The 25664-nt window shown below is 35.7% G+C and overlaps 2 protein-coding genes across 2 annotated transcripts in view; one reads left to right on the top strand and one right to left on the bottom strand.

Moving 5' to 3' along the window:
* The window catches only part of LOC115440019 (heparan sulfate 2-O-sulfotransferase pipe), a 72262-nt gene extending 65312 nt beyond the window's left edge, over positions 1–6950 (top strand). The window contains exons 8-10 of the mRNA XM_030164144.2: positions 4618–4742; positions 5221–5375; positions 6405–6950. Of these exons, the coding sequence (XP_030020004.1) occupies positions 4618–4742; positions 5221–5375; positions 6405–6637 (513 nt within the window). The 3' untranslated portion in view covers positions 6638–6950. The remainder of the gene's footprint in view (positions 1–4617; positions 4743–5220; positions 5376–6404) is intronic.
* A 1479-nt stretch (positions 6951–8429) lies between these two features.
* Positions 8430–25664, bottom strand: part of LOC115440014 (glycogen-binding subunit 76A) — a 38209-nt gene continuing 20974 nt past the window's right edge. Inside the window, 2 exon segments of the mRNA XM_030164130.2 lie at positions 8430–10330; positions 10332–11240. Coding sequence (XP_030019990.2) covers positions 9623–10330; positions 10332–11240 — 1617 coding nt within the window. The 3' untranslated portion in view covers positions 8430–9622.

Here is a 25664-nt window from a genome sequence, read left to right as displayed (position 1 = left end):
ATTTCATCAAAATTTAGTAGGCACGGGTAGAAGTGAACGTACAGAGCGATATAGTCGCGAAATATCGACCAAACTCTTTAAATAAAGATTAAAAAAAAAGAAAAAAAGGCAACCGCCAGTGTACCTCTTTTCGCTATATCCCTACATAATTCTAACATATTATGATAGTAGGCGAGTTTGTCACAAAGCTAAAGAGTTCCGTTGTTTATATTTTAATATTAGATGCAGATAATGTTATGACATTCTGTTTGTTTTGATTATTACTAATACATGCCCTGTATTATATTGAGCCACTCATGTGCATAGAGCTACTCTACATTATGTTAATTAGCTTCTCCTAATTCTTTTTCTGAAATCTTTGTTGATAATTATGTAACTCTGGTACCTATTGCCTTTTAACCTAACAAAATGAATTTAATTGACTATTTAAAAAATATTTGCAAGTAATTTTCATGAAGTGTCGTTTCACTTTGGCTTCTAAACTTAATCACGATGAATTTATTTTAATTCTACAATCGAATTAAATCTGTTGGGTCAGTGCCACCATATATTTCTGTTTATTGTGTTACAACTGTTTAACAATTCGGTTTTTATTTCAGTTTATATGCTAATAGTAATTTATATGATCTATTCTTTCCTTATTTTATTGTTTAAATATGTAAATAAATTCCTTACTGTTCATATTTTCTCCTAATAGTTTACAGTTACTATGGTACATTAATAAAATGCATATTGGGATGTATGTTGTATGCTAATCTGTTTAATATATTGTAATGTTATTTAAATTTGAGTAATTAATAACGCCTACGTAAATATTAATGTTTTAAGGCCTTTTAAATGAGTTTGTTTTTTCGTAGTTTAATTTCGTTTACTGCCTACACACATGGTAATATAAACTTATGATACTTCGGCATTCATAATCGACATTAATAGTTTCACACATTTGATTCAAACGACTGCCGCAAATTAGATGTAAATTACACGTCTATATACAACCAACCGGTAGTAAAGAGAATTAAATTCCTAACCAGCTCAAAGACTAGCAATTTGTTTCAAAGAATATTTAAAAATCGATTTTAGATTATTTTGCCAGTAAGGCGTCAATTTGCGGCTGAATCGTCGCGCAATCAGTCACGTGCGGACCAACCGCCTTCGGGTTGATCTTAAGGAAAAAACGCGTATAATGCGCTGCCGTGAACGCGATATAATTGGAGAGGATAGCTGCTTTTTATCGTATCCAACTATTGGTTGTTTGAAAAACCACTCTTTCTATTCGAACTACTGTTTATGTTTTTACAATGGCGGTGAAACGGCTTAGCACCTTGTTTCTAATTAATAACATATTTGTAATATATGACATATTTGTAGGAATATAACATGTAGCTGATTACTGTCGCTGTAAATATTTATTGTTGTAGTTATACACACTGAATAGCATTGTTAATAGTGAATATAATTTAATCAAAACAATGTGTGCACGAATACATTTTTATTAAGTAAGTATAAATACTACGCTAAAACAATGTTGATTTTTACCATAACTATAGTGGTAATTACAATATAAAAAAAATATAATAAATAAAAACGGCTCAATTATTTTGTTGTGTTTTTATTTATGGTTATTGTAATAAAAGACTCTGGTCAGTTAATTAAATATGTCTATCTCTTTAAATCTATTAGAATGGGTATGTGGGAATATCACCAGAACTTCGATTGTGTTGCACAGGGCGCATGTTCAATTTGCCAACTTTACGCTGCTGTAATCATCCTAGAACTCCGTAAATCCTAACCCGGCAAAAACTATTATGATTAAACTTGAAATAGGTAGAAATTTGTTCCGTTAGATGTTAAGAGACGTCAGCGAGGAGCTTATATCGTGACGAGGTTAGTGCTGCTTCCACTGACACAGCACGAATTTAAATCAGTGGTCACGACCTCGGCTACATATTTGACGGGTTCAGACGTCTACTGTTAATTTCGTTACGAGCATATAAACCGACTATTATTAACAATTTATTAAACAATTAAGTTTTTTTACGCATCAGATTTTCTTTTGACAGCTTTTTGATAAATTTTATGTATAGGTATGTTTTTATGAACTGAGATAATAATATATTAACTATCATATACAACTTTTAATTCTCATCATTTTTATGTAAACTATAAGAAGCGTTTTATAAACGATATGGAAATTTCAGTGACACTATTACTGAACCATACAATCAACTATAAATAATTGACTATCACGAGAATTACGCACGCTTCTTAAACCATTCTAATGTCATTACAATAATGTGACATACGAACTCATGTGTTAACAATTTACATTTATCTCTCAATGGAGAATAAATCCAACGCCTTTCATTGTATACGTAGTTTATCCGCAAAACCACTGGAACAGCCCACTTTTATTAAATTATTATAAAAAATTATTGCCAATTAAATAACGCTGCAACGGATCCTTTTAATGGCATAGTAGTATTATGTCCTTTTATAAGCTACGTACTGCATTCATTAAAACAAAAAACGTCAGGTGTGTCCAGTATAAACAGTCTTTAGTTTAACTCTATATTGTTAGGCAACTATAGGAGTAAGAAATGAAATAAAAAATATACTTTAATTGCTTTTAAATATGTTATGTTGTTCCAAATAGTAATAGCAACTAACTGTTAGACTTGGCTGATACACACATCATTACCAATGACTTCAGGCTACCGCTGACAGCTCACACTGGCTTATTATAAAAATTAATGATGGTCGCTTTGCGCAGAACAATTTTTCCTGCTTAATTATCCTCCATTGTCAGTCTAGTTATTGTAGGACGTGTAGGTAGTTATTGAACTTATTTCTAGTCAACAATATTAAGTAGGTACAGTCGTCGTAGCAAAAATTGTTATGTTTGAATTATTTATAGTAAGTTAACAAAGCTGATTGGAAACTATACTTACATGTTTAATTGGTACGTATAGTCGAGAGACCCTGTTCCCCGTACAGATGCAAATCCGTATTTTTAATCACAGGACGGCTTTGGTAGCCGTTAAGGTAAATAGGAGATTTTTAACTCTAACCTAGACGACTTTCGATGCTTCGTTTCGTCCTGTAATTGCAAAAAAACGCATTCGTTCTTGTTGATCGAATAGGGCCCCACGACTGTACCTTTGTAGTAATATAAAACCACTTTTCAAAATATACTTAGTGATCAGAATAGCAACCGAAAACTATGATCGTAACACTATTTACTGTTTAGTGTCACCCCTGGTAACAGACGAAAGTTACTTAATCGGTGTAAAGTATACACATTATAATATATTTACAGTTCTAAATATTTTTTTATTTAATAAATATTTTTTATTTATTTTTACCATTAGTGTGACGTATGATATTAGAAGAAAAATATATATGACGATACTGCTACAACAAACGAACCTATTGAAGTAGGCAGGTACAGCGAGCTCTGGAATCAATATAAAAAATATAATAAAAAACTATTGTGACATATTTTTAAATAGATCACTCCCCACAAACCAATCGTGTGCTACACAGTTATTGAACCCGACTGTACTCAGTTATTGGATAAGCACAAAAAATAAATTAGTTTTACACTAACAAAAAAATGATGTTATAATTAGTAGGAAAATTATTCCCACTTACGTTTAGAGTTTTAGTTGATCATTGACCCTGGCTCACACGTTACTGGCCGAAAATATTTCATGTCGACCAGTAATTACAAAGGGCGTTACTTTTCTCCAGACGCATTTCATTGAGATTGAGTTTTATATTAACGATGTTCAGCAAACTATAGTCCAGTAATGAAGTTGCCATCAGCTTCTTGATAATAATTTAACGCGTAGGCATTATTAAAGAAATTGGCCTTGATATTTTACCGGAAATAAAATAACAAACATATTGTTATATATTAACTATGTGTTGTCAATAGAATTAGCCGCCACAGGTCACTTGTTAACAAAAGTATAATAAAAGCATTGCCGTCTTTAAAAAAGGCAATTAGGATTAGTAAAAATCTGGCTATAACAAAGCACAGCAAAATATTACTTCATGTTGATTTTCTGTGGTATAGTGCTGGTCTCTGACCAGACCATAAATGCTGTAAATGTCTACAGCATGACTCTACTACCTCAAAACACAATAAGGAAATTAGTTTTTTTTTTTGTTAATTATATCTTTAGCCTACGGTACAACAAATTTGTATTAGACATAGTTTACCTTTAAACTTGATTAAAAATTTTATAAGCAAAATCAACGCCAATGCCATCTAGTTAAAAGATTCGAAACTACCGCAATAAACATTTACCATAGGGACCCATTATTCATTTGCCAGTTACAATAAAAAAACCTATTTTCACAAGATGAATAGCTGTTGTTCGCGGCGTAGCTTGCGTAAAAACCTTTTCAAAAAAAATATCTAAATCAATCAGGCAATTTATAGCGCCACCTGTACAACACTAGCGCCATCTTAATCAGAATAATAATCCAAATATTTCCTATGGAAGCAAATAATCCGAATACAATTAGCTTATATGTCAATCAAAGACATGGTTTATCTGTTAATTCATAATATTATTAAAAGTAAGACTAACGTTCACACGTATGTTCTAGGATTTCGAGACGTGTGTTCTGAGCGGCGACCGCGAGTGTCGCTACGTGGAGGGCGAGACGCACGAGGGCATCGGCGACCATCGGCGGCAGACGCTGTTCTTCTGCGGACACGAACCTAATTGCACGTGAGTCATCCACAAATGTTACTGATTACTTACGTATTTTTGTACATGTGGGTAGTTGTGTAATAGAAATCAGTGTAGTAGAAAATGTTTGAAGTGACTTTGCTGCTATAGTTTTGACAGGCGTGTATCATAATTATGTAGTGTTGGGTTTTTTATTCTTTATCAGCTCGGAGCGGTATAGTCTTATGAAGGGCGCCGGGAGCTTACTGGGTTCTACTGACTCTGATATTAACGGCTTTGTCTAGAAAAATACATTTGCGACCTAAAAGATGTCGGAAAAGGGACGCTAAAAATTTACGTCTAGATCGACCAAATAAATAATAGCTGGCCTGCCCCTGAATTTAGAATTGTGTCAGGTGTGAAGCAGTAGATCTTTCTTACATGGGATTTAACGTAGCTGGTGAATTGTAGGTCTCTGGCTACACTTGACAAGCAAAAATGGTGTGTTTGTTTTAAATTGTGTGGTGTGTGTGTGCAGTCCGTTCAACAGCGTGGAGGCGCTGCAGCGCGCCAAGCGTGTGGTGGAGGAGCAGTACGCGGTGGTGGGAGTGCTGGAGGACATCAACTCCACGCTCCTCGCCTTCGAGAAGTATGTGCCGCGGTTCTTCGACGGCGCGCTGCAGCTTTACTGGGGTACGTGTAGTGTGTACTGTTACTTCAACCGACGATAAAACTGCTATCCGGAAATTGGTCTAGTTTTTGCTGAAGAATTTATAATTAGTCCTGTTATATTTTACATGTTATTAACTAATATAGCTTATTTATAAAACATGCTTTTATTAGAAGTCCAAGATTGAAAGATGACAATGACAAAATACAAAACTATAAAAGAGTAATTATGCATACAGTGTGATCTAACATATATACCAGGTATTTTTATATATTATCAAACATTTTAAAAGCAATGTTTCTTCTGAGTTATTATATTAATCTAACATCTCATATCCGCGACCAGCTTACCAGGCGTAAGCTTTCTTACTATTACTTCATTTGACGTCACAAAGACATACAAAAACAGTTCTTTAAATCCGTCGACAGGCGCTATAATACATATATGTTGAGTAAAAATTTTTCGTTAGTAAGAAAACGTGGTCAAATCACTACTATATTAAATCAATTCCCAAACATCCATTTCGGAAATGGGTCCCTTTTTTGTATGAGACTGAGTAGTAGGGGGAGCCGTACTTAATAATGGTACATGTATAGTACAATATTACATTATTTTTGAGCCCCACGTAATATATCATCAATCCATAAAATATACAGCAGCGGCGACGATTGTCTAGTTGGGAGTGGAGCGGACTGCTAAGACTTATGTCTTCAGGTTCAAATTCCAAGGGAATGCACCTCTGACTTTTCTAAGGTTATGTGTTTATTCTTTGTGAATTGTCGCTTGCTTTAACGCTGAAGGAAAATCTCGTGAGAGAATTTGCATATCTTAGAAGTTCTATATAAGAAATTTGAAGGTATGTGAAGTCCACCAATCTACACTAAGCTAGCGTAGTGGACTAAGGCCTAAATCCTCTCAATATTCAGTAATCTTCGGTAGTAAAGACGAGCAGAGCAGCAGTATATAATACAGGGCTGATATTATTAATATTATTTAAAAATTATTATCTTAATTTGCGTAATAAAAATCATACCAAATAATTAATCTTACAGAAGAACTGAACACATTCAACCGCATCAACCGCAACGCGTTCAAGCCGCCGGTCTCTGAGGCCGTCAAACAGATCGTGCGAGCGAACTTCACAAGAGAGATTGAGTTCTACGAGTTCTGCAAACAGCGACTCCATCTGCAGCTCCGGGCTCTCCGGGACCCCGGGATCACCCCTCCCTCCCCCACCAGGGCCAGGGGAGGACGGAGAAAGAGGGCGCATAAAGGCAAGTTGTAGTAGTAGATTATTTAGTACGGAGTTTGAGTAAAATAAATTTGTCGTGTTGAGATCAAGTAAGAGATTAGGTTCGTAATTCTCAGAGGTGATCTTGTTACAGTGGGTTTATAGATACACTTTGTAAGCGAATTAAGAATCGAACCATCTATACAGTGTATAAGGTGTCTATGATAACAATTTAGAAGCTAATTATAGCTCGCGTAAATTGGAATTCACTAAAAATTTTTTTTCCCAAATTCAAATAGATCCTATAAATCATTTAATTTCCATGTTATATTATTTGTATTATTAAAGACTTTCCCCCTTATTCATAGACGTTTTTTATCTAAGGACGAAGCATTGCTGTGATAACAAGAGAAACAGTTCTCAGTGCTGACGGCATGGCAGCCTTCGCAGTGCGTAGACATAGAGCCATTGTGATTGGTTAATATTGAGATACAACTAGATTCATCTAGTTGGCTGTCAGATAAAAAAAATCTAAACAAAAAGTAAACTGTCAGATAAACAAAGCTGAGAAATTGACTTCTTATCACAACAATGCTCCGTTCTAAAATAAAACACGTCTATGAATAAGGGGGTTCATTTATTACTGAAGATTTAACTTGCTAGGAGAAATAAATTGACACCTTTGAAAAAGTCTGACCTTTCAAATTTTCAAAGGTAACTAACCGTCCACCAGACATAACTCTTCATTCTCCATTTTCATTACCTACTTATATATAAAAATGGTGGAAAATGTATTTTTGAGTCTAGTTTTGGGAACTTATTTCGGTGATCTGACATCTCCATCGTGTGTAGAAAATGTGAGCGCTTTAATATTGTTAAATAAGTAACAAAATAAAATATTTTTGTAAGTGTTTTATCCAGTGGATTCGCGAAACGTGTTGGCGACTATTTATTATTATAAGTTTTAATTTAAAATATTCCTGACTTTGACATAAGTATCTTCAACATTAATAGTTGGAAAAGATTATTGTATCTAAACAAAAGTTTCCCTAATTTCGAATTTAGTTTTGTATATAAATAGTTGGTCTACGAACAATTTATGTAGGAACTAGTGAGTACACCCGTCGCTTCTGGTTAAAGACTATTTTAAGTATAAACTAAGTTTAATAGTTTAAGTTTTAGATGTATCTGATTGTATTATATTATTTCAATTCGACTAATAATTTATAATTGTGATATGTTTTGCTTATTTTTAAATACTGTAATATAATTAAAGCATTAATTATATTTGTGAGTTTTATTTTAGTTTTAGAACACAAAATCATATCTACTTTATTAATTTAACAATTCGGAATACAATACTCCGCCCTTTCATTATTAAAAACTAGCGACGTTGTAAACAAAGATTTTAGTGACCAAATTGGAACATGTTTTGTGTCAACAGTGGTTGATGAAACGAATAGGCCTTAAAATATTTTTAGACAACTCAATATTTTCAATGAGTAGTGTAAAAATATATAATTTAATTGCATCTAAACAATGAAAACAGGTTAAATATAAGCATTAATTTGTAATCAAGAATTATTTTATATGGCTTTATTTTTTTTCACAATTTTCATCACACATAACTACTATCGATGAGAACATCTAAGTTTAATAATGTTTGATCAAGTGATACTAGTTACTAGAAATCTTTCCGCATGTATTTTATATTTTTTTGTTTAGCCGTAAATTATAAAATTGAAGTTGGTAATGAATTTGGTATTGGTTGTGGGCTCCTTTTCCCGCACTATGTCCGTAAAATGGTCTGGTCATTGTGCTTTGGTAATGAATAAAACATATTAAATAATTATGCACATTAATTTATTATGTGGACAGTTATTCAGTAAAACAGAGTCAATAATAAGAATAACAATATTTCAGTAGGACAGCGATACCGCGCTATATTAAAACATTAATATGGCCACATTTTAAGAATTCAGGTACATACAAAATAGAAAAAGTGAGCCTAATAAATAACTATTACAATATTGCTTAAAAATAATAATAATTTAATTCCATAATTTCTAATAGTCTCATGTTTAAAATCTCCAAACCGAATCAACAATTAGATACTATTTAGATCAGTTCTTATGTAGGAAGTACATGTCATGTTTTCGTTTGTGAGTATAAAAATATAAAATGTACATAATATTTTATCCAGTTTATAACATCGATATAATAAAACAGTTCATTTATATAATTCGTAATAATAATATAATTATAAATCTTAACACATTAGAAAGGGTTATCAAATATTTCGATTAATACCTGATCACTCAGACGTTTTGGTTTCTACGTTAACCATTTATGAACCTTTATCTAACAGATGATACAGTGTCACCACGTTTAAAAATATAAGTCTACGCATATCATCTACATTCATAAACATGTTAATGTGGATAAATCATACTAACTAGGTGATGTTCATTCTTAACTTCACGTATAAGTATCTAGTACATAAGGCTAATACCTAGTTTAATAAAAATGTATTAAAATATGAATATCATTCAGAATTCATCTCTCTCGATCTATGTACACACAAGGAGGGAAGACACGGACCGCGCAACAGTTCCTCACTCCTCCCTCGCCACTGCTTCTGCCCCCGGCTCTGCCTGCCGCCGTGTCCCACCGCGCCGTCACGTACCGATCACATTAGTTATTGTCCCGCCGGACGATATCAAGTAACAGTACGAAACGAAAATAATTCGATTAAATATACATTTACTCAAAATGTCGTTATTGCAAATGGCACTGAGAGAACGAGTCGCTCACTCTTCGAAATATAATATCTACAACTATTCTACTTTATATCACAAAAACGCTTTACAAAGTTAAGCCTCAAGATTCGGGAGCCCGCGCTTCTTCTCGTTCCCACGGGAAGAGGACGGGAAGGGCGGCCGCCGCCGGAGCGGGCGCGCACCGCCACGCAGGCTCGGACTTGCCGCCCGGACCGGCCGGGCGCGCACCGGACGCACGCGCACGCGCACTCGCGCCCGCTCAGTAGAACGACGGGTGCCAATCCACGGTGGGGTGCAGCGGGCCCGCCGGCGCCGAGCTCGGCAGCGCGCCCGCCGAGCCCAGCGCCAGGCAGTCGAAGCAGTAGTTCGCGCCGCTGTTGTTGTCCCAGAACTGCTGGCCCTTGCACTGGAAGCGCACGGCCAACTCCAGCCGCTGACCCGACGATATGGCCGGCGCGTACAACACGAACTGAAACCGGTCCGAATATCCGTCGCACGAGCCCTGCACGTACGTCGTCTGTAAATCTGTATAGGTCTTCCACCGGTTCATGGTGTATCTTACATGTACAGTTTTATGGAAGTCCAGGTTGCGCACGCGCACGGAGCCACACACTGTGACGTGCACTCCGTCGCACACACGCGCGCTCTCGAGGCAGACGTTTTGTGATTCTAGTTTATCGGTGACATCTCGAGGTAATTGGAACAGAGGGACCAGTGTGAGGCCGCCGAGACGCGGTGGCGTCTTCACCGGGGGAGAACTCTGTACGTCACAACCGGTGAGATCGTCGTACGCAGATTTGGGTATGACGGGAATTTCATCCATAAATGTTTTCACATCTGCTAAATCGAGACCTAACACGTCGGCAAAGCGAACAATTTTTTTACGGCCTGGTGTTCCGGGTGGCGTCTTCCCTGTTTTCAGTGAAGAACACCGACGGACCCGTTGAGGCCTGTCGTCTTCTGTTTCGTTGTGATTTTCCATCAGTTATTTCTGCACTCAAAAGAGAAGGTTCTATTTCCGGTGCAGGCGATACATCTTTTTCTATTAGATCTTCACTGGTTATAATTTCGGGTTCCTTGAGCTGCTCGTCGATTTTATCTTCGACTACAGCATTAGATATTTCTTCATCGATAGGAATTTCTACTTCCGTAAGTGATAAGGTTTCTATACATTCCGTAACATCATCCACAACTTTATCTAATTGTGATACCTCGGCGGGTTCGAAGGGATCGCTTTTAGCAGATTCGAACTCCGAATCACTGTCGAAAGTCGTGCTGACATTTGTTGGCAAGCTATTCAGGGTGGTTGAAGATCTTGCTGCGCAGTCGACTTCATCGTGACTGTTCTGCCTCGCACAACCTTCGAAAGTAATAGCAGAATATAATCGTTTTTCCGTATGACCATTCTCTCGTGGGACTGGTTGACTTTTTACGGGTGTACAGTCCGTGTAGAAGGCAGTAGTAAATCTGAATCCATTCTTTGCTTTATCGTTTTGTTGTACCATGAGTTTTGCTTGTTCTTTGAGATCAGGTTCAGATTCAACATCATAGAATGGAGGCTCTTGGTCTTCAGACGGCGATCGTTCGGGAAAGGGATGATCGTATTCGTCGACAGGACTGGAAGGACTCTCGCACTCTAGTTCGAAGTCATAAAATGTGTCCAAATCCCGTTGTCCGGTGGAAGTGGTAGGGCGGTGTGCGTTGGGATGATCGCGCGTGAGCCAGCTGCTCTCACAGTCTTCGTCGTGAGCTCCGCCGAGGTTCCGCAGACGCGAGTGCAGGTCGCGCGCGAATGCCGCGGCGCGTCCTCGACAAGACATCGGCAGCAGCGACGTCAGACCGCACTGCGACGTTGCGCGATCACCGTTCATCTGCGTCTGAAAGAGGGAAACAAACTCCCTTTAGCTATGGATATTCAAATCTACTAATTCTACGTTTAGTGACTATTGTTTTACAAGGATAATTGACAACATCGAAAATATAATTTATTAGGTCTCATGAAAGTTTAATGTCAAATGTGAACGACCTCGATAAGATAATTTTACATAGTGTCTTTATGATCAGCACGCACTGTTAGTCAGATAACATTAAACAATAATTATTATCAAAATACTGTGAATTACTCAGTTATTATAAATAGATTGTGGGGGCATCTTCATCACGTGTTTTATCGCAGATTTTTAAAGTGATTTTTTATATCGTCTCGTTTATTCACGTGATAATATCCCGCTCTAAAAAAATATATTATTTCCAATAAAAGGAATGTTATATATTGTCGTAAATATACCATTTGAAGTGGAGGTCATAATTTATGTCAGAAGAAAATGTGCATGTGCACGAACGCAGAAAGCGTTATTTTTCCTGTGAGTGTGACGCGATTGAAGGTCGCTGGTTGACCCATTTCATTGAAGGTAATGACACAAGCAGATCTAGGTCGCAGTGTTGTGGCCTCAGTCTGTGTGGCGTCATATATCCAAAATCAATCACCATAACATTAGTGCGTTCCAGGTGGCTAACGTAACATGTAATATCTCTGGATATCAAGTAGAAACACTTGATCGGTTACCGACCGCGTGTTATTGGCGTTTGAATGTCAAAAGAAGGGCAGATAAATTTAATAACAAAATTCTTTTCTTATTCCGCGCTCGTTCATACGGATTTAAATAAATATGTACAATGATGCAAACGATACATGTATTTTTTACGACCTGCAAAAATTGAACTAAATTAAAATGGCCCCAATGTTGCGGTATAATTGTCAACTCACATGACGTGGCGTGTTGTTTACTTGTAAAATTGTGTGTTGAACTTCTAAACAACTCCAACGTCTCAATTATTGTATGACACTGCATCACAACGGTCTTCGAGCGTCTACGATGCTAATCGTGTTACATAAGCAAACTTCGTAGCCAAAAAGGGTACGTCACTAAAGCGAAGGCGTGTAAAGAAATATCTGGCACATGACATACACTGCTCTATTCACAATGCAAATAAATATAGCATCTATTCCTAGTACAAAAAGCAAGACATTGCGCATGTTTCTACAATAAATATACATTGTGCAAATATGAACATACTTATTAGACACAAACATTGCAATTTTTAAAAAGGATTAAACAAACGATCGCAATTAATTGAGAACCATGATCTCATTTTACACAATTTTCATCTGAATAGATTAACGGAGCTATTCGGGTTCTGTCCTAAATACATGTGCATCATCTTTATCTTAATGTCTGTGTATCAAAATGCACGGGATTATTTCAGTAGTCCATTGACTAAAAATAATACTATTACTGGTCTGTCTGCCCATACGCATACTTCTCTTCCAACTATGTTGGCTTACATGTGATATACAAATTTATTCTATAGATATACCCCTATCTCGTATATTCTCGTACTATGAGAAATAAGTTCCGTGTATGTTCTTTAATAACTTGTATATCACAGTACTGCGTCGTGCGACATACGAAAATCGATTTAAAGATGACCCACGTCATCAGCTAATAAATATAAACTACGTCGCAGCACGCTCACATGACAGGAGTTATTCAGGAGTTCGATATAAATATATGGTAAATTGTCAGGTTATTATTCAATCAGCCCGGCTCGGTCACCGCTCCGTGCAATGCAACTCGCAAACATTTGCACCACGCCACTATATTGTTTCAAAATAATACTACAGATTCATGATATTTGATTCCTCGTTCATTTAGCAAATTGATATATTCTCTGTATACAAGTTGGTTATGTTAGTACGTAGCAACAGCGACTTGGCAACAATTTTATTGGAATATATAGTTTCCTAAAATCGTACTAGCAGAAGAATTAACAGTGACAACGTGACGTGTGTAACTATGATGTTCTGTCATCAGCTGTCACGTCTTCCGCATCACAAAGCCACTTTGCTGAGACGGTTGTCTTAGTTAGATGGTGATTATTATACCTGCCTAGCTCATACTTTATTTAAATATCTCGTTAAAGAATTGGGTTTAGTTTGATTGAATTTAACATTCACGTTCTTGTTCATATGTTATGGTTTACAGCAAATTGTATATTTAGGCATTGATTACAGCGATTTCGAAGCTACATCAACATAAAACATTACATTAACGTTGCTTCGCATTTGCGCAATTTTTGCATTTGAATTTTGTCAGCTGACTCGATGAAGTGCGTTTTCGCGCGTCACTGAGTAAAGCTTCTCTCGGCATTTCATCTATTGAATCGGTAATTGCTGATGCTAAAGGCCTCTCGTGTATGGGTTTGATATTTTTTATGCACTTCATGTGTATATACATGACATGACTAGAAATTAAGTATAAGAGCTGAGCTCGCCAACGTTCACCTACAGTGCCTTACTTCCATCAACAAACTGCAGAAATGCTATATTAACTGTTATTATTATAATATAATTTTAAAAAAATGAGATACTAATAAATATTTATCGCTGGGTGCATAAAATAATTACATCATTCGAGAAACGTCGCCGGCTTGTAAACACATGCCGATGTTTTAGGTATTAAAACAGGGATGTTCAAGGTGAATTTATTGTAAACAGTGAAAGTACTCATAAAACAAAGATAACCCACACAAGAATATTGTTGTATTGAAAAATAGTTTTACATTTGTGAATACTGACTATTCAGTTTTAAAGATAAAAATATTGCAATCTCACACGTAGACAAGTCAACAATTGATACCAATATTTTATAATAAATACTTAGTATCACGCAATTTGCGTTATCATTAAAAATTACAGTAATATACTTTCAATGATGGGAAGATATGGATTATAAAAGATATTTGTTGTTTACTCATTAGCATATCATACCATACATAATTTCCATTTTAATAACGGTAATTTCAATTCAGGTCTGCTGATTGTCGATACATAAGTGAATTTGTTGTTTCAAATCTATATAATCGTGTATAAACATTTATCAATTTAACATATTATACACTTTATGTCTGCAATTGGCAAATTTTATCATATTATACAAATTGAATAAGGCCTAGGACGCATCTATATATGAGCTCGTAAATGTGTCCACAAAACATTAAAATGACTACGAATTTATAATATACGTATTATAAATTTCACTGAGATAGATTTATTGAATAGAATAACAATTTTGTTCAAAGCCTGGTCTTTTATAAACTGCTGAAATTTATGAAGTTGATTGAGTACTTACTAACTTAGCGAAAATTTTAACTACCTATAATCTCGAGTGTTGAAATATTATATCATCGAGCAACCAGGATCTCTAAGCAGATGGAGGAGCAGGCAATTGCTAGACGTAGGCGCTGAATAAATAGAATGCACCAATTGCAAATAATACACGAATTCGAATGGTGCGAGTCACAAGGAGCTCAATGGAGAAACATCGATAAGGTCGGTCATTGAACTGCCAGATAAGATTCAATTGCTGTGCACAGGCACTGATATAGGCAATAAGCCCATTGTGCCTAAGTGGAGGCGCTCTTAATGGACGAGATGTGCTTGGCAGTGGCATAAGACCTTTCATTGTTGAAACTATCACAATCTAATAGATGCCAACGTTTCCATAAATTGTACCGATGCGAATTCTTACCACGGTCGTCATTCGTCACCGGTGCTCGGACTAAACGGTTATATTAGAGCTGTCTGGTTATTTTATGCAGTCAAGCAAACGTGCTAGTAGTATACCCGAATGTAAACAAGATACAAGAGCACATCGACCAACTCCGATCTAACGTCGAGTCGGTTTTCTGTGGGTCGGTACCTACCTTCTCAATTGAGTCAACTACTAGATTCCAACCACCTACAAATGTGATAGTTCTAGGACCAATCATAGATTACTGGCCTCTTTCTGAAGAATGTACTAAAAGATCGACGATCTATTAACCAGCTCTACAAGGGTGCTTGTAATACAAGTGTTTTTAAAGCCAATCCGGTTTTCGTTACGCACTTAAAACAGAGAAAAACCCGTCGCAGTAGCTTGCTTCAGTGAGTTGCGTTTCCTGGTCAGTCAATGTATGTCCAGTTGCTTTATAGACCGGAAAAATATTGCAAATAGTTTATACTGAAAGTTTAAACTCGTCAACGTTCCGTGCATTAAAGTATTCATGTTGGAGCCTTCACAAAATACATCAATTGCGTTGGGAATAGAGAATCAACTATCGAACCTGCAAATTAAATAACGAACGAACTATTTTCTCTGTCAAAGCGTTTCAAGACGGACACGACCTTCAGTCATGAAGAATATGATTAAGAAGAAATGTCTTCTCAACTTTTTCTATAAAATTCTTGGAATAAAAATAAAGACAAGCCCAACTCAGTCGATCTACCTTCGAGGCCACATTGATGAACTGCGACTGACCCCTTGGTATTGCAGAACTGTCCGGAGCGATACCTATATGGGCTAACATAAATACACGGGCCTCGCCCACACTCGTAGTCGCCGCACTGTCTATTTCGATCTCGGATGGATCAGGTGACCAATCTTGCGACGCATCACAGCCACATCCCACTTTATTACGAAACGTAAATCATACGATGTGTACTATAAACCGCATTTGTTGATATTTAATTGGTAATGACCTTTTAATGTCCCCATGATATTTAGACACGATTTTCATTAGCCGAAAATATAATTATAGGTAATTAATTACGTCCTTATCGCTTTAAATTTTACTTCACAGGTTATAATTCAAAAAGCTGTGTATATTTAATACATGAAGAACCACTACGTTTGACAGCCTTCATACATCGACAAGGTATCGATAAAAACTTGGAATGCGCCTGCGCCCTGCGCTTCTAGATACTTGCACAAAATTAATAATCAGGTAAGTGTTTTTCTATACTGGACACTGTATACGGGTAGTATGAGGTATCTTCCGAGACTGACATGTAAAGTCCAATACACATTTACGACTTTTCCGCGTGATTGCTGTTATAGTAACTCCTGTCGATATGGAAGCGATATTAACCATTGGACTTAATTATCGAACGCAAATTCTTTATCGTATAATTATTACCAATTTTAGAATAATTGGGAATAAAATTTAGGATCATTCAACATAGTTACCGTTGGCATGTGTTTAAGGCGATACCTCAAGGTCCATTTTCATACATTTTGTTTCACCTTTAATCTGGGTAACTAAACAAGTATTGGCAAGTAAAGAATTTAAATTCACGTCTAGTTAGTGATTAGTTCTCGCAGTTGAAAGAAAAACGTAAAAATAATTAATAATCATGGATATTTCGGCCTTTAAAATTTAGTATGACGAAATTTTAAAGGCCGAAATATCCATACCATAATCAGTCTTACTTATAAACTCGTTTAAGCGTTAAGAGGTGATTAAGAATTGCTTAAATAGTTGTCATAAACATCACTGGTTTCCTAGTTTAAACCTTATTAAGAGGCAAGATGGCGGGTTTTGACTTACAGCTGATCGAGTAAATTTGTGTTTTAACTAAGCATATTTTTGCAATTTTTTTAAAAATAAGGCTGAATAAGTGCACAGCGAGGGAACTTTGAATTTTGAAACCATCTCAGAAAGATTGTATTTGTATCTTCATAATTATATGTTTTAAATGTAGGTAACGCATGTAGTTTAGGATTCGGTTCGTTCATGTGTCTTTAATCTGTATCTGGCTTAAGATAGACCTCGACTGCCCCACACATCCAAACGCGCCGCATCGCCTCTCTGTCTCAATGTAATCTAAATACTCGGTTACATCGTATACCAATACATTATGTAATTAACGTGTTGCAAGATTTTTACAGTTAACGAAAGTTTTATTGTTTTATTGGATTTTCCACTGATAATAAAAAGTGAAATGCTGATTAATACATTGATTTATAAAAGACGTGATATAAGAAACTTCCATATATAACATCACGCGTATTTCATGATTTTTGACCCCACCCCCATCCTTGTCACAAGTGGTCACATTTGCGGGACGCCCGTGTGACGTCACATGGTTTGCATCTCTACAATTTATACAATGTTTTTATACTAAAGATTTTGCCATGTGACGTCATGAAACTTATGACCTCGCCCTCTTGTAATACATACAATATCGCCCACATAATGCCGCATTTATTTGACCCCCCCCCCCCCCCCCCCCGAGGTGTGGCGTAATTTATCGACAGCCCCTAGTTCATAAATCAACGATGCACGAAAGAGTGAATCTAACAGATGTTGCAATAATCAAACAAGCTTCAATGTAACTGGATATTCAGATCCCTACCGCAACTCCCGGAAACGAATGCACATAAAGTTTTCATCATGCGCGGAAATCGCTTTCCAGGTGACTGAGAGTATGTAAATAAGATTCGTCTTCAGTATGGATAAAATAACTAACATAATTATTATGTCATTTTATCCAGATTTATATCCATTGATTTTAAGGTGTCGCGCAAACTCAGTGAAGTTGTTGGGTAACACTACATTACTATGAACTTGACAGTTGGTATTTTGCTATATTCTGTTTACCATTTTTATTGTACTATACTGTGAGACTATAGATTATCACTTAACATCAGTCAAGTTAATCACGGCTAGGTATATATCACGTATAAAATGCGCAACTGTTCAAACGTAAAACAAAACATTATCTGTAGGTATTAAAAAAATATAAAGTAGAAGTGAGTAAGGATGTACTAAGAAAATAATAAATATCAAAATGCTAGTCAATATTAACAACCGGGCTATAATCGTTTTGTATAATAAAATATTTTTTTTAATTATGACATAATAATAACAGCTGAATGAAAGAGATGTATGGCAAAGTGTACTTGGAATTATACTCCTTTATATAACTGCATCTTACATATAATTATTAAAGCTATCAGCTACCAGAGCACTTGAACGCAAGTACACAGAAACATTATGTCAATCATTAAACAAAAGTGAATCCATCAAAACATGGCCGAAAGTAGTAAACAGTGAGACAATCCTCTTGAGTCTGGAGGGTAAGTAGAGGTCATTCGACTCATCCACGTTAGTTTACACTCACAAGCTGACAATGGTAATACATCGACACACCACGATATTTATACCTGCTTAAGTAGTCTCCAAGCAAACATACGACGTTTATTTGTTATATTCGTTTTTGGAATTTCAAATGGGTTTATAGTTAGTTCACGCGTGTGAGCAATTCGACCAATACCAATGCCGTATATCCTTCGTATTCTTAAGAGTGCTAGAGCCATTCTGTAGACATAAAATTTTAGTCTACACAATGGGCCGGTTCGGCTGATATAGGGTGATTATTTCACAGAAAAGCAACAAATGATAACTTGCTTTGATAATTCATTTATGAAAAGAAGACAAGACCGTAATTCATCTTTACGAAATTGCAGATTTTGGAGATCACCCAACGATGAATGAACCAGTTACTCCTTTACGGTGTTTTATCAAGTGAACATCGCAGATCTTTACAAGATTTAATCACAAATAACATAAAGTCTGATCATTCAATGTAGTTAATGCCGGTCAGCCTAGACGACTGGTCGTAAAATCGCATCAAAAAACTTTTCTGCAACCCGTTTCAAACACGTTGCACCAGCGTGCCTGTCAACTACTGCTAAAGTGTGTAGAAATATATCTACATGGAAGATTCTTCTTATCTATATATTAACTATAAAAGAAAGTCAAGGACTGTAAACATATCAATTTTATATCTCCTATTGTAAACATTACCCGACAATACTTAAAACGACATGCAGTCCTCAAAAACGCCACAAGATTACTCGTATTTAGATAACACTGATGATTCAGTTCACAATGTATTGACAGACGTATTTCGTTAACATTAACGATAAGTTATTCAAGGCGACTAATCAATTTATTAATATTAATCAAAGAAATACCGCGCATGACACATTTATGACTATACATTCAAGTGAGGAACACCCTCAATGACTCTTAAATATTTCAGTGGGATGGAAAAAAGCAATAATATTTTAAATTACATTGACAGCGATATCCACGAGCTATTTGAGTCTTGACTTTCACTTTGTGTATTCAAAATAGTGCTCAGACACATCGAGACGTAGGTTAAAATATAAATAACCGTAGCGATCACGCGCTTGGCACTTGTACTGCGACTCCATTAGCTTCCATTCCTGAGAGGAAGTCGGAAGATGCCAATGATTTGGACCAATTGTAAACATCATGGGGCTCGCCCTTGATGTCGTAAGATGTATACAATCCACTTATCAATGATTATATTCACGTCTGATTTCTACTCAGAGTTGTTTGCAGCGCGAGATACACATTCGCTACCAGTGGATGTCAACGATTTAAATTTATGCCAGTTGATGAATCTGTTAGGTAAATTGTTCGAGAAATGCTCTTTGTTTTCATTGTATTTGGGTCTAAACGTGCGCAGAATCTTCTTTCATGAATAAAATTATTCTAAAATATTGGAATATTTCAGGACTTCAATAAATAATTTGAGCAAGGACGTGACATTAACCCAATTTTCTTTATTAAATATTTGAGAGATTACTCACAACAAAATTATATTACATCGCAAACCGTCGTAATAAATAGACCAAGCAATTAATGCGACCCTGGTTGCGTAAAGTTGGACCGCCCTTGCGGATTGTATTAATGTGCTTGGAAGTAGTATCATTGTCACAGTTTAAATAAATTGATAATTATAATAAGGACTTGGGACGCGAATAGATCGTGACCAAACGGGGTCTGCGAAATAACGATGTCGTGATTTAATGACGCGCCTAACCTTAAAGGTTGGATTAAATAAGAGAAATTGTCAAGTGACTACCTCGATCTCTGCCTTTATTTATTACTATCATTTATCTACTTGTATTATACACACACATGTATGTTATCCCCGAACGGGTAGCCAGAGACGTAATTGGAGCGCCCACTTTACGCCGTTCGTATTCCGTCCCATGCGATAGGGACCAAGCCTATCGCTATATCGAACACAAATTTCTTCGGTCTGATACTGAGCACAAAAACTCAAAATCCCTTTGTCTGACCCGGGGGTCAAACCCGAAACCTCATTACTGCAGCATATATATATATATATATATATATATATATATATATACTATACCATGATAAAACAACACCACCGAGACAGTCCTTATATTATATTATTAATATTTACAGTCCACTTCTAGAATTTGTATTAATACGCTACAGAGAGACAATAATTGATAATTATAAAACAGTCATTCGATAAACCAACAAAATTATTATGTTGATTTGGCATCTATTTAAAGCACCTCTATCAAAAGGAATTTATTACACATATGTCTATTTCATATCAGAATGAAAATCCAAATAATTATTTATAAGTACATACATGATGTCCAAACAATCTTTTCCAAACACACATCGATATATTTACAACTCAGAATTAAATTAACAGACAGAGTCAATCCATAGATAAAAAACCCATTACATATTTAGTTATATTCACTCACACTGGTAATCAAAGTATAGTGCAAAGTCAAACGTCATTGTCACAACTACAGTTTTATTATATATTTAATAAAAATGTGTAACATCATATAAAACGACGACCGGTTTCAAAGAAAGCACGGCTTGCACCAGCGCTTTCTTGACGCGACATATTGATACTGAGATTTTCACATAAAGAAATTCAATTATCGCCGCTGCTGTTCCTACGTTTACATCTTTATTAACGCTAATAACCGTTTCAAAGGGTAATTGCCTCGTATATTTTTAAACGTTATTGCGCTTGCGCATCTGCCCATCCACAATAGTGTACTGCATTTAAAATCATTGAGCAAGTAACTCAAACGTCGATAAATCATATTTTAGGCGTGGTGCGTAACTAACAGAGTCACTTTAAATGTTTGAAGATGATTCAAGTAGCGGATGGACGGACGCGTGATTGTGATTCCTTTCGGTAGACGTGAACGCGTGTCGGCTTTCTATACTATTTGTAAACATTGATTGTAAGTACCACATTCAACACAACGAACCTGCAAGGCCTGTCCAAAATCATTGTACTATGCATCACACCACGTTATCTGCTTAATACGTTGCAATTTTATGTCATACATGTATTTTTTCACCAGACAAATTTTTCAATGGTTTATTGCAGACATCAAGCGAATGTTTGACGCTTTAAAATAACATGTAACAGCCACAAAATATTACATATACGCAGATCAAGATTTCATAATCAACAATTTGGTCATCGTGACTATTAAATAGATTTACGTTCTAAACACGAGCGGATTTAGCTTTTAATTTCCCATTTTATGGTTGATTTCCGAGTGAATTTGCGTCAAACGCATCCACATCACATCATCCTATGTACGCAGGCGGGTGCGGGGCGGTATTATTATCCTAGCTGATGTAATGCAAGGTTAAACTCGTCCTGCTACGCATGCACGAAGGGCCGGCGCCCTTGACGACTACCTGCACTGAGGCCTTCCATCATCCAAAATAAACAATGCAAGTACATTTCAAGATAACAAAGAATATTGATACTGTGGGAATATTCCAAAAAATGCGTGACAATTTGTAGTAAATTATGTTCTGGTTTGAGTATGACGGATTTCACACAATAAATGATGTGCATCAAAATATAAAAAAGAGAATATTATTCAATTAATTTCTGTGACAGACTTGCATTCCATAGTTCTTTATTATAGATTAATTTATTCTTGTCTTTTATGATTATAATTTTACTCTGACGTGATCCACTCCTTGTAATTTACAGAACTTATTCATTAATACATTGTTGCCAGATCAAGCTGTTGCTTAGGTTAAGTGTTTATTATTAAACCTTCAACCTAGCCTCGACTCCGAAATTATCATAATTAGAGCATACGGAGAGTGAATTTTCTCATTTAAATAATATAATACATAATAATATCAGCCCTGTATAATATAATATCCCACTGTTGGACACGGGCCTCCTCTATTACTGAGAGGGATTAAGCCTTACTCCATCACGCTGGCCTATTGCGGATTGGTAGACTTCAAACACCCTCAAAATTCCTATAGAGAACTTCTCAGGTATCCAGGTTTCCTCGCGATTTTTTCTTTCACTTTTAAATTGAATGAAAATTCACAAAGAATACACACAAAATTTTAAAGCAAGTTAGCGATGTGTGCCCTTGGGATTTGAACCTGCGGCTACTACGTTGGCCGGTACTGGCAGGGAGCCGGTCTAATTCCTTGCCAACGGATAAGTTGATGTCGATTTAAGCGGTTTAATAAACAAAATAAACATTCGTCTAGGCAGTCGATTCCACACCCAACTAGGCTACCGCCGCTATATAAATAATATAATTAGATTAATTATTTATAACTCATTGATGGTTGTCGACTCATCAATTAATCTTAACAAATATCGAGGTAAAGATGACTAATTACAATACAAATACTCATAACTAAACAATTAAGAAGAAACACGAATAAAGATTTTTAATCTCTGTTTACCTTAATCACTCCGTTTGTTTGGCTCTTACATTAGGACTTAATGAAGACCGAAACAAATGATTATTTCAAACAAGGATTAGACATGTTTTTGGTGAGAAGAGTGACCACTTGTACTACAGTTTATCTTTCTAAAAAATAATGTTATTGATGCTAAAATCCTATGTATTCATAACAAGCTTCCACCCGCGGATTTATCCGTATATAAATTCGTTCCCTGGAACAATCATTCTAGAGATAAAAGTGCCTAGTTAAACTAACAACAATTTTAGTGTCATAATAAATTATTGTATATGATTACCTAATTACAGTACGAACTGATTTTAAAATTGCGTCGATAGTAATGCTTCAAATCATTCTAAGAAGTATATAATTATCACCAAATATATATTTTTAACTACAATAAAGATCGTAATTTATGGCAATCAATGTAAGTATTTGCACCAATACGTTGAACCTGGCGATTAGCAGAAATTGTATATAAAAAGCAATGTTTATTAAACACCTAAACCGTCCAGATACGTGCTCTCAATACGAAAACAATAATACCGAAGTATTTATATGGAACATACGTACTGTGCATAAGTAGAGACTCCTTGATTATGGTTATTCGTGCATGCGAGTGACAATGCAAGCACGATAAGACTCAGCGATATGCGCTTTGTTGTATGGCAACTAAAAAAATAAAGTTGCTATGAAACAACTAAACTGTGTTGTAATAAATCAACTAAGACTACAGTAAAATGTTCAACCATAACACCAGATCTAAACGAAATATAATGTAAATGGCTACAATTAAATTATTTCTGATTTTAAGATGTGTGTTTAAGAAGCGCTGACTATATTTTTGAAAGCTATCTACTCGATATATTAAAAAACATGTAGGAAACAAATTAAACGTCGCATTTTTATATGTTATCTAAACTTTGAGAATTTATTTTTTTTACAATCCACAATACAATTGTTATTAATTTTACAATAAAAATGCCACCATGTTAATTCTTTGCATCTCATCCTAAAGTATAAAAAATTGATTTGCTACCAGCACAATTAAATAGACAATTTAATAAAGACTATTTTGGTAGTTTAAAACTATCAAACTGGTCTTAAATTGTTTTTTAAGTAAATTATTTGTAAATCTTTGCATATTCCCGCTGTAACTTAGTTAGATAGTTAATTAACATGGCGTAGAAAAAGGTTCAGCCAGATGGACTAACCATAGGTACAGCAGGCAAATTAATCAAGTAGGCCCAACCCACCCTCGAATCTTGCGGCCTATCGCAGAAACCTGATAACGACCTCCAACTGTCTTTCTCCGCCTCTTTTTTTAGAAAAGTAACGTATTTAAAACCTGACCCAGCACAGAAAAAACCTATTGATATGATTATGTTTTATAAATGAACTTAATATATTACGCACCACGATTTCCTAAAAATATTACTGAGCACTATGAATTTGTATAAAGACATCTTTTAAACATTATTGATATCAAAACAACTGTATCTGAGGGGCTATTTCGAATATTCGGGTGCTATTTCTAGTTTCGCGGGGTTAACGAACGCTACGTTTCTCCACGTACGATAGTTTTGTCATTCAGACATAAACGCAATAAATGTTAACATTGAACTACTTTAATAACAAAATTAGATTAGGTGAAAACAAATGATTGTTATTATCTACCTATATGTTATTTTTGTCTTTTATGTATGTAATTTATGATTTCCACTGGATGCCGGTTTTATTTTCGTTGAACTAATAAGGCTATTGATAATTAATAAGTTAAAATGTCCAACGTTTGTTTGGAAAGGGTGCGTTAATTTTTATGAAGTGCGATTCACGCATTATCATCAAAAGTGGAACAGACCAAAGAGTCATTAAGATCTTATTTTTGTTATTCCTAAAACTGACTTGTGTCCCTATAAATCTGTCAAAATATTTGCGATTTACTTTTAATTAAACTTTTGTTAATAGAAATATTAAACTACTTGATGTAGGTACTTGATATTTAGGTTAACGATTATTTACTAAAGAACTTTAAGATTAACTCAAGGCCTGGAAAAGAACCAGAGATATTGCGAAGTGATAGGAAAATATTTATTTAGTTCATTATTACGTGCAAGTCTGGCGTACCTTCACAAAGTACCTAATATATTATCATTTTCAACGATATCAAATATACTGTTTTTTAATAGTTGTTTAGGAAAAACGCAACTTTAAAGTACTTCATTACATCGGCTTAAAACTCAATTTCTTAATAACTCGTGTGCGTGTCTCAAGCGCTTTTGAAATGTTTATGTCTGCGAGAGCAGGGAGGTCACACCTCGCGTGAAAAGTGTGAAAACCCCTTCTACTCCGTAAACATGAGCTAAATTAGTCATCGCTCGACAAATAAAACTTCTCGGTTCTTTCTCCATAAATAACCATTTAAAGCATTAAATATGCATATTGTAATAGCTAACCATACTTATTATATATGCATCGCAACATTGTTCGCACGAATGAGCGGGAAAGTCTAATACTCCATCATTATCGGCACCCGACAAGAACTAGTGCTATTAAATGCAGACCACGCGTCTTTAAAGTATAGCGAGATAGTTAAGGCGATCGCACACATCCTGCCGCGCCAGGACTGCCTGGGAGTCATTCATCAATATGATTACAGGTTCCACTCCCTCGACTAGCCCCCGCCCCGTTATTGCTTCTGCATTATAATATAACATAACTTAACTATCATACGTAATTTGCGAAGCGAGGAAAGTATAGGTTACAAGGGGTTGATCGTTTGTAAAAAACTCAACACGCATTTAATATGGTCTAGTGGTAAGTTATACCGTGAGAACTTGTTCGCTTCGTGAGCG

This window comes from Manduca sexta, chromosome 15 (genome assembly GCF_014839805.1).
Source record: "Manduca sexta isolate Smith_Timp_Sample1 chromosome 15, JHU_Msex_v1.0, whole genome shotgun sequence".
NCBI lineage: Eukaryota > Metazoa > Arthropoda > Insecta > Lepidoptera > Sphingidae > Manduca > Manduca sexta.
This window is presented reverse-complemented; position numbering and strand designations above follow the sequence as displayed.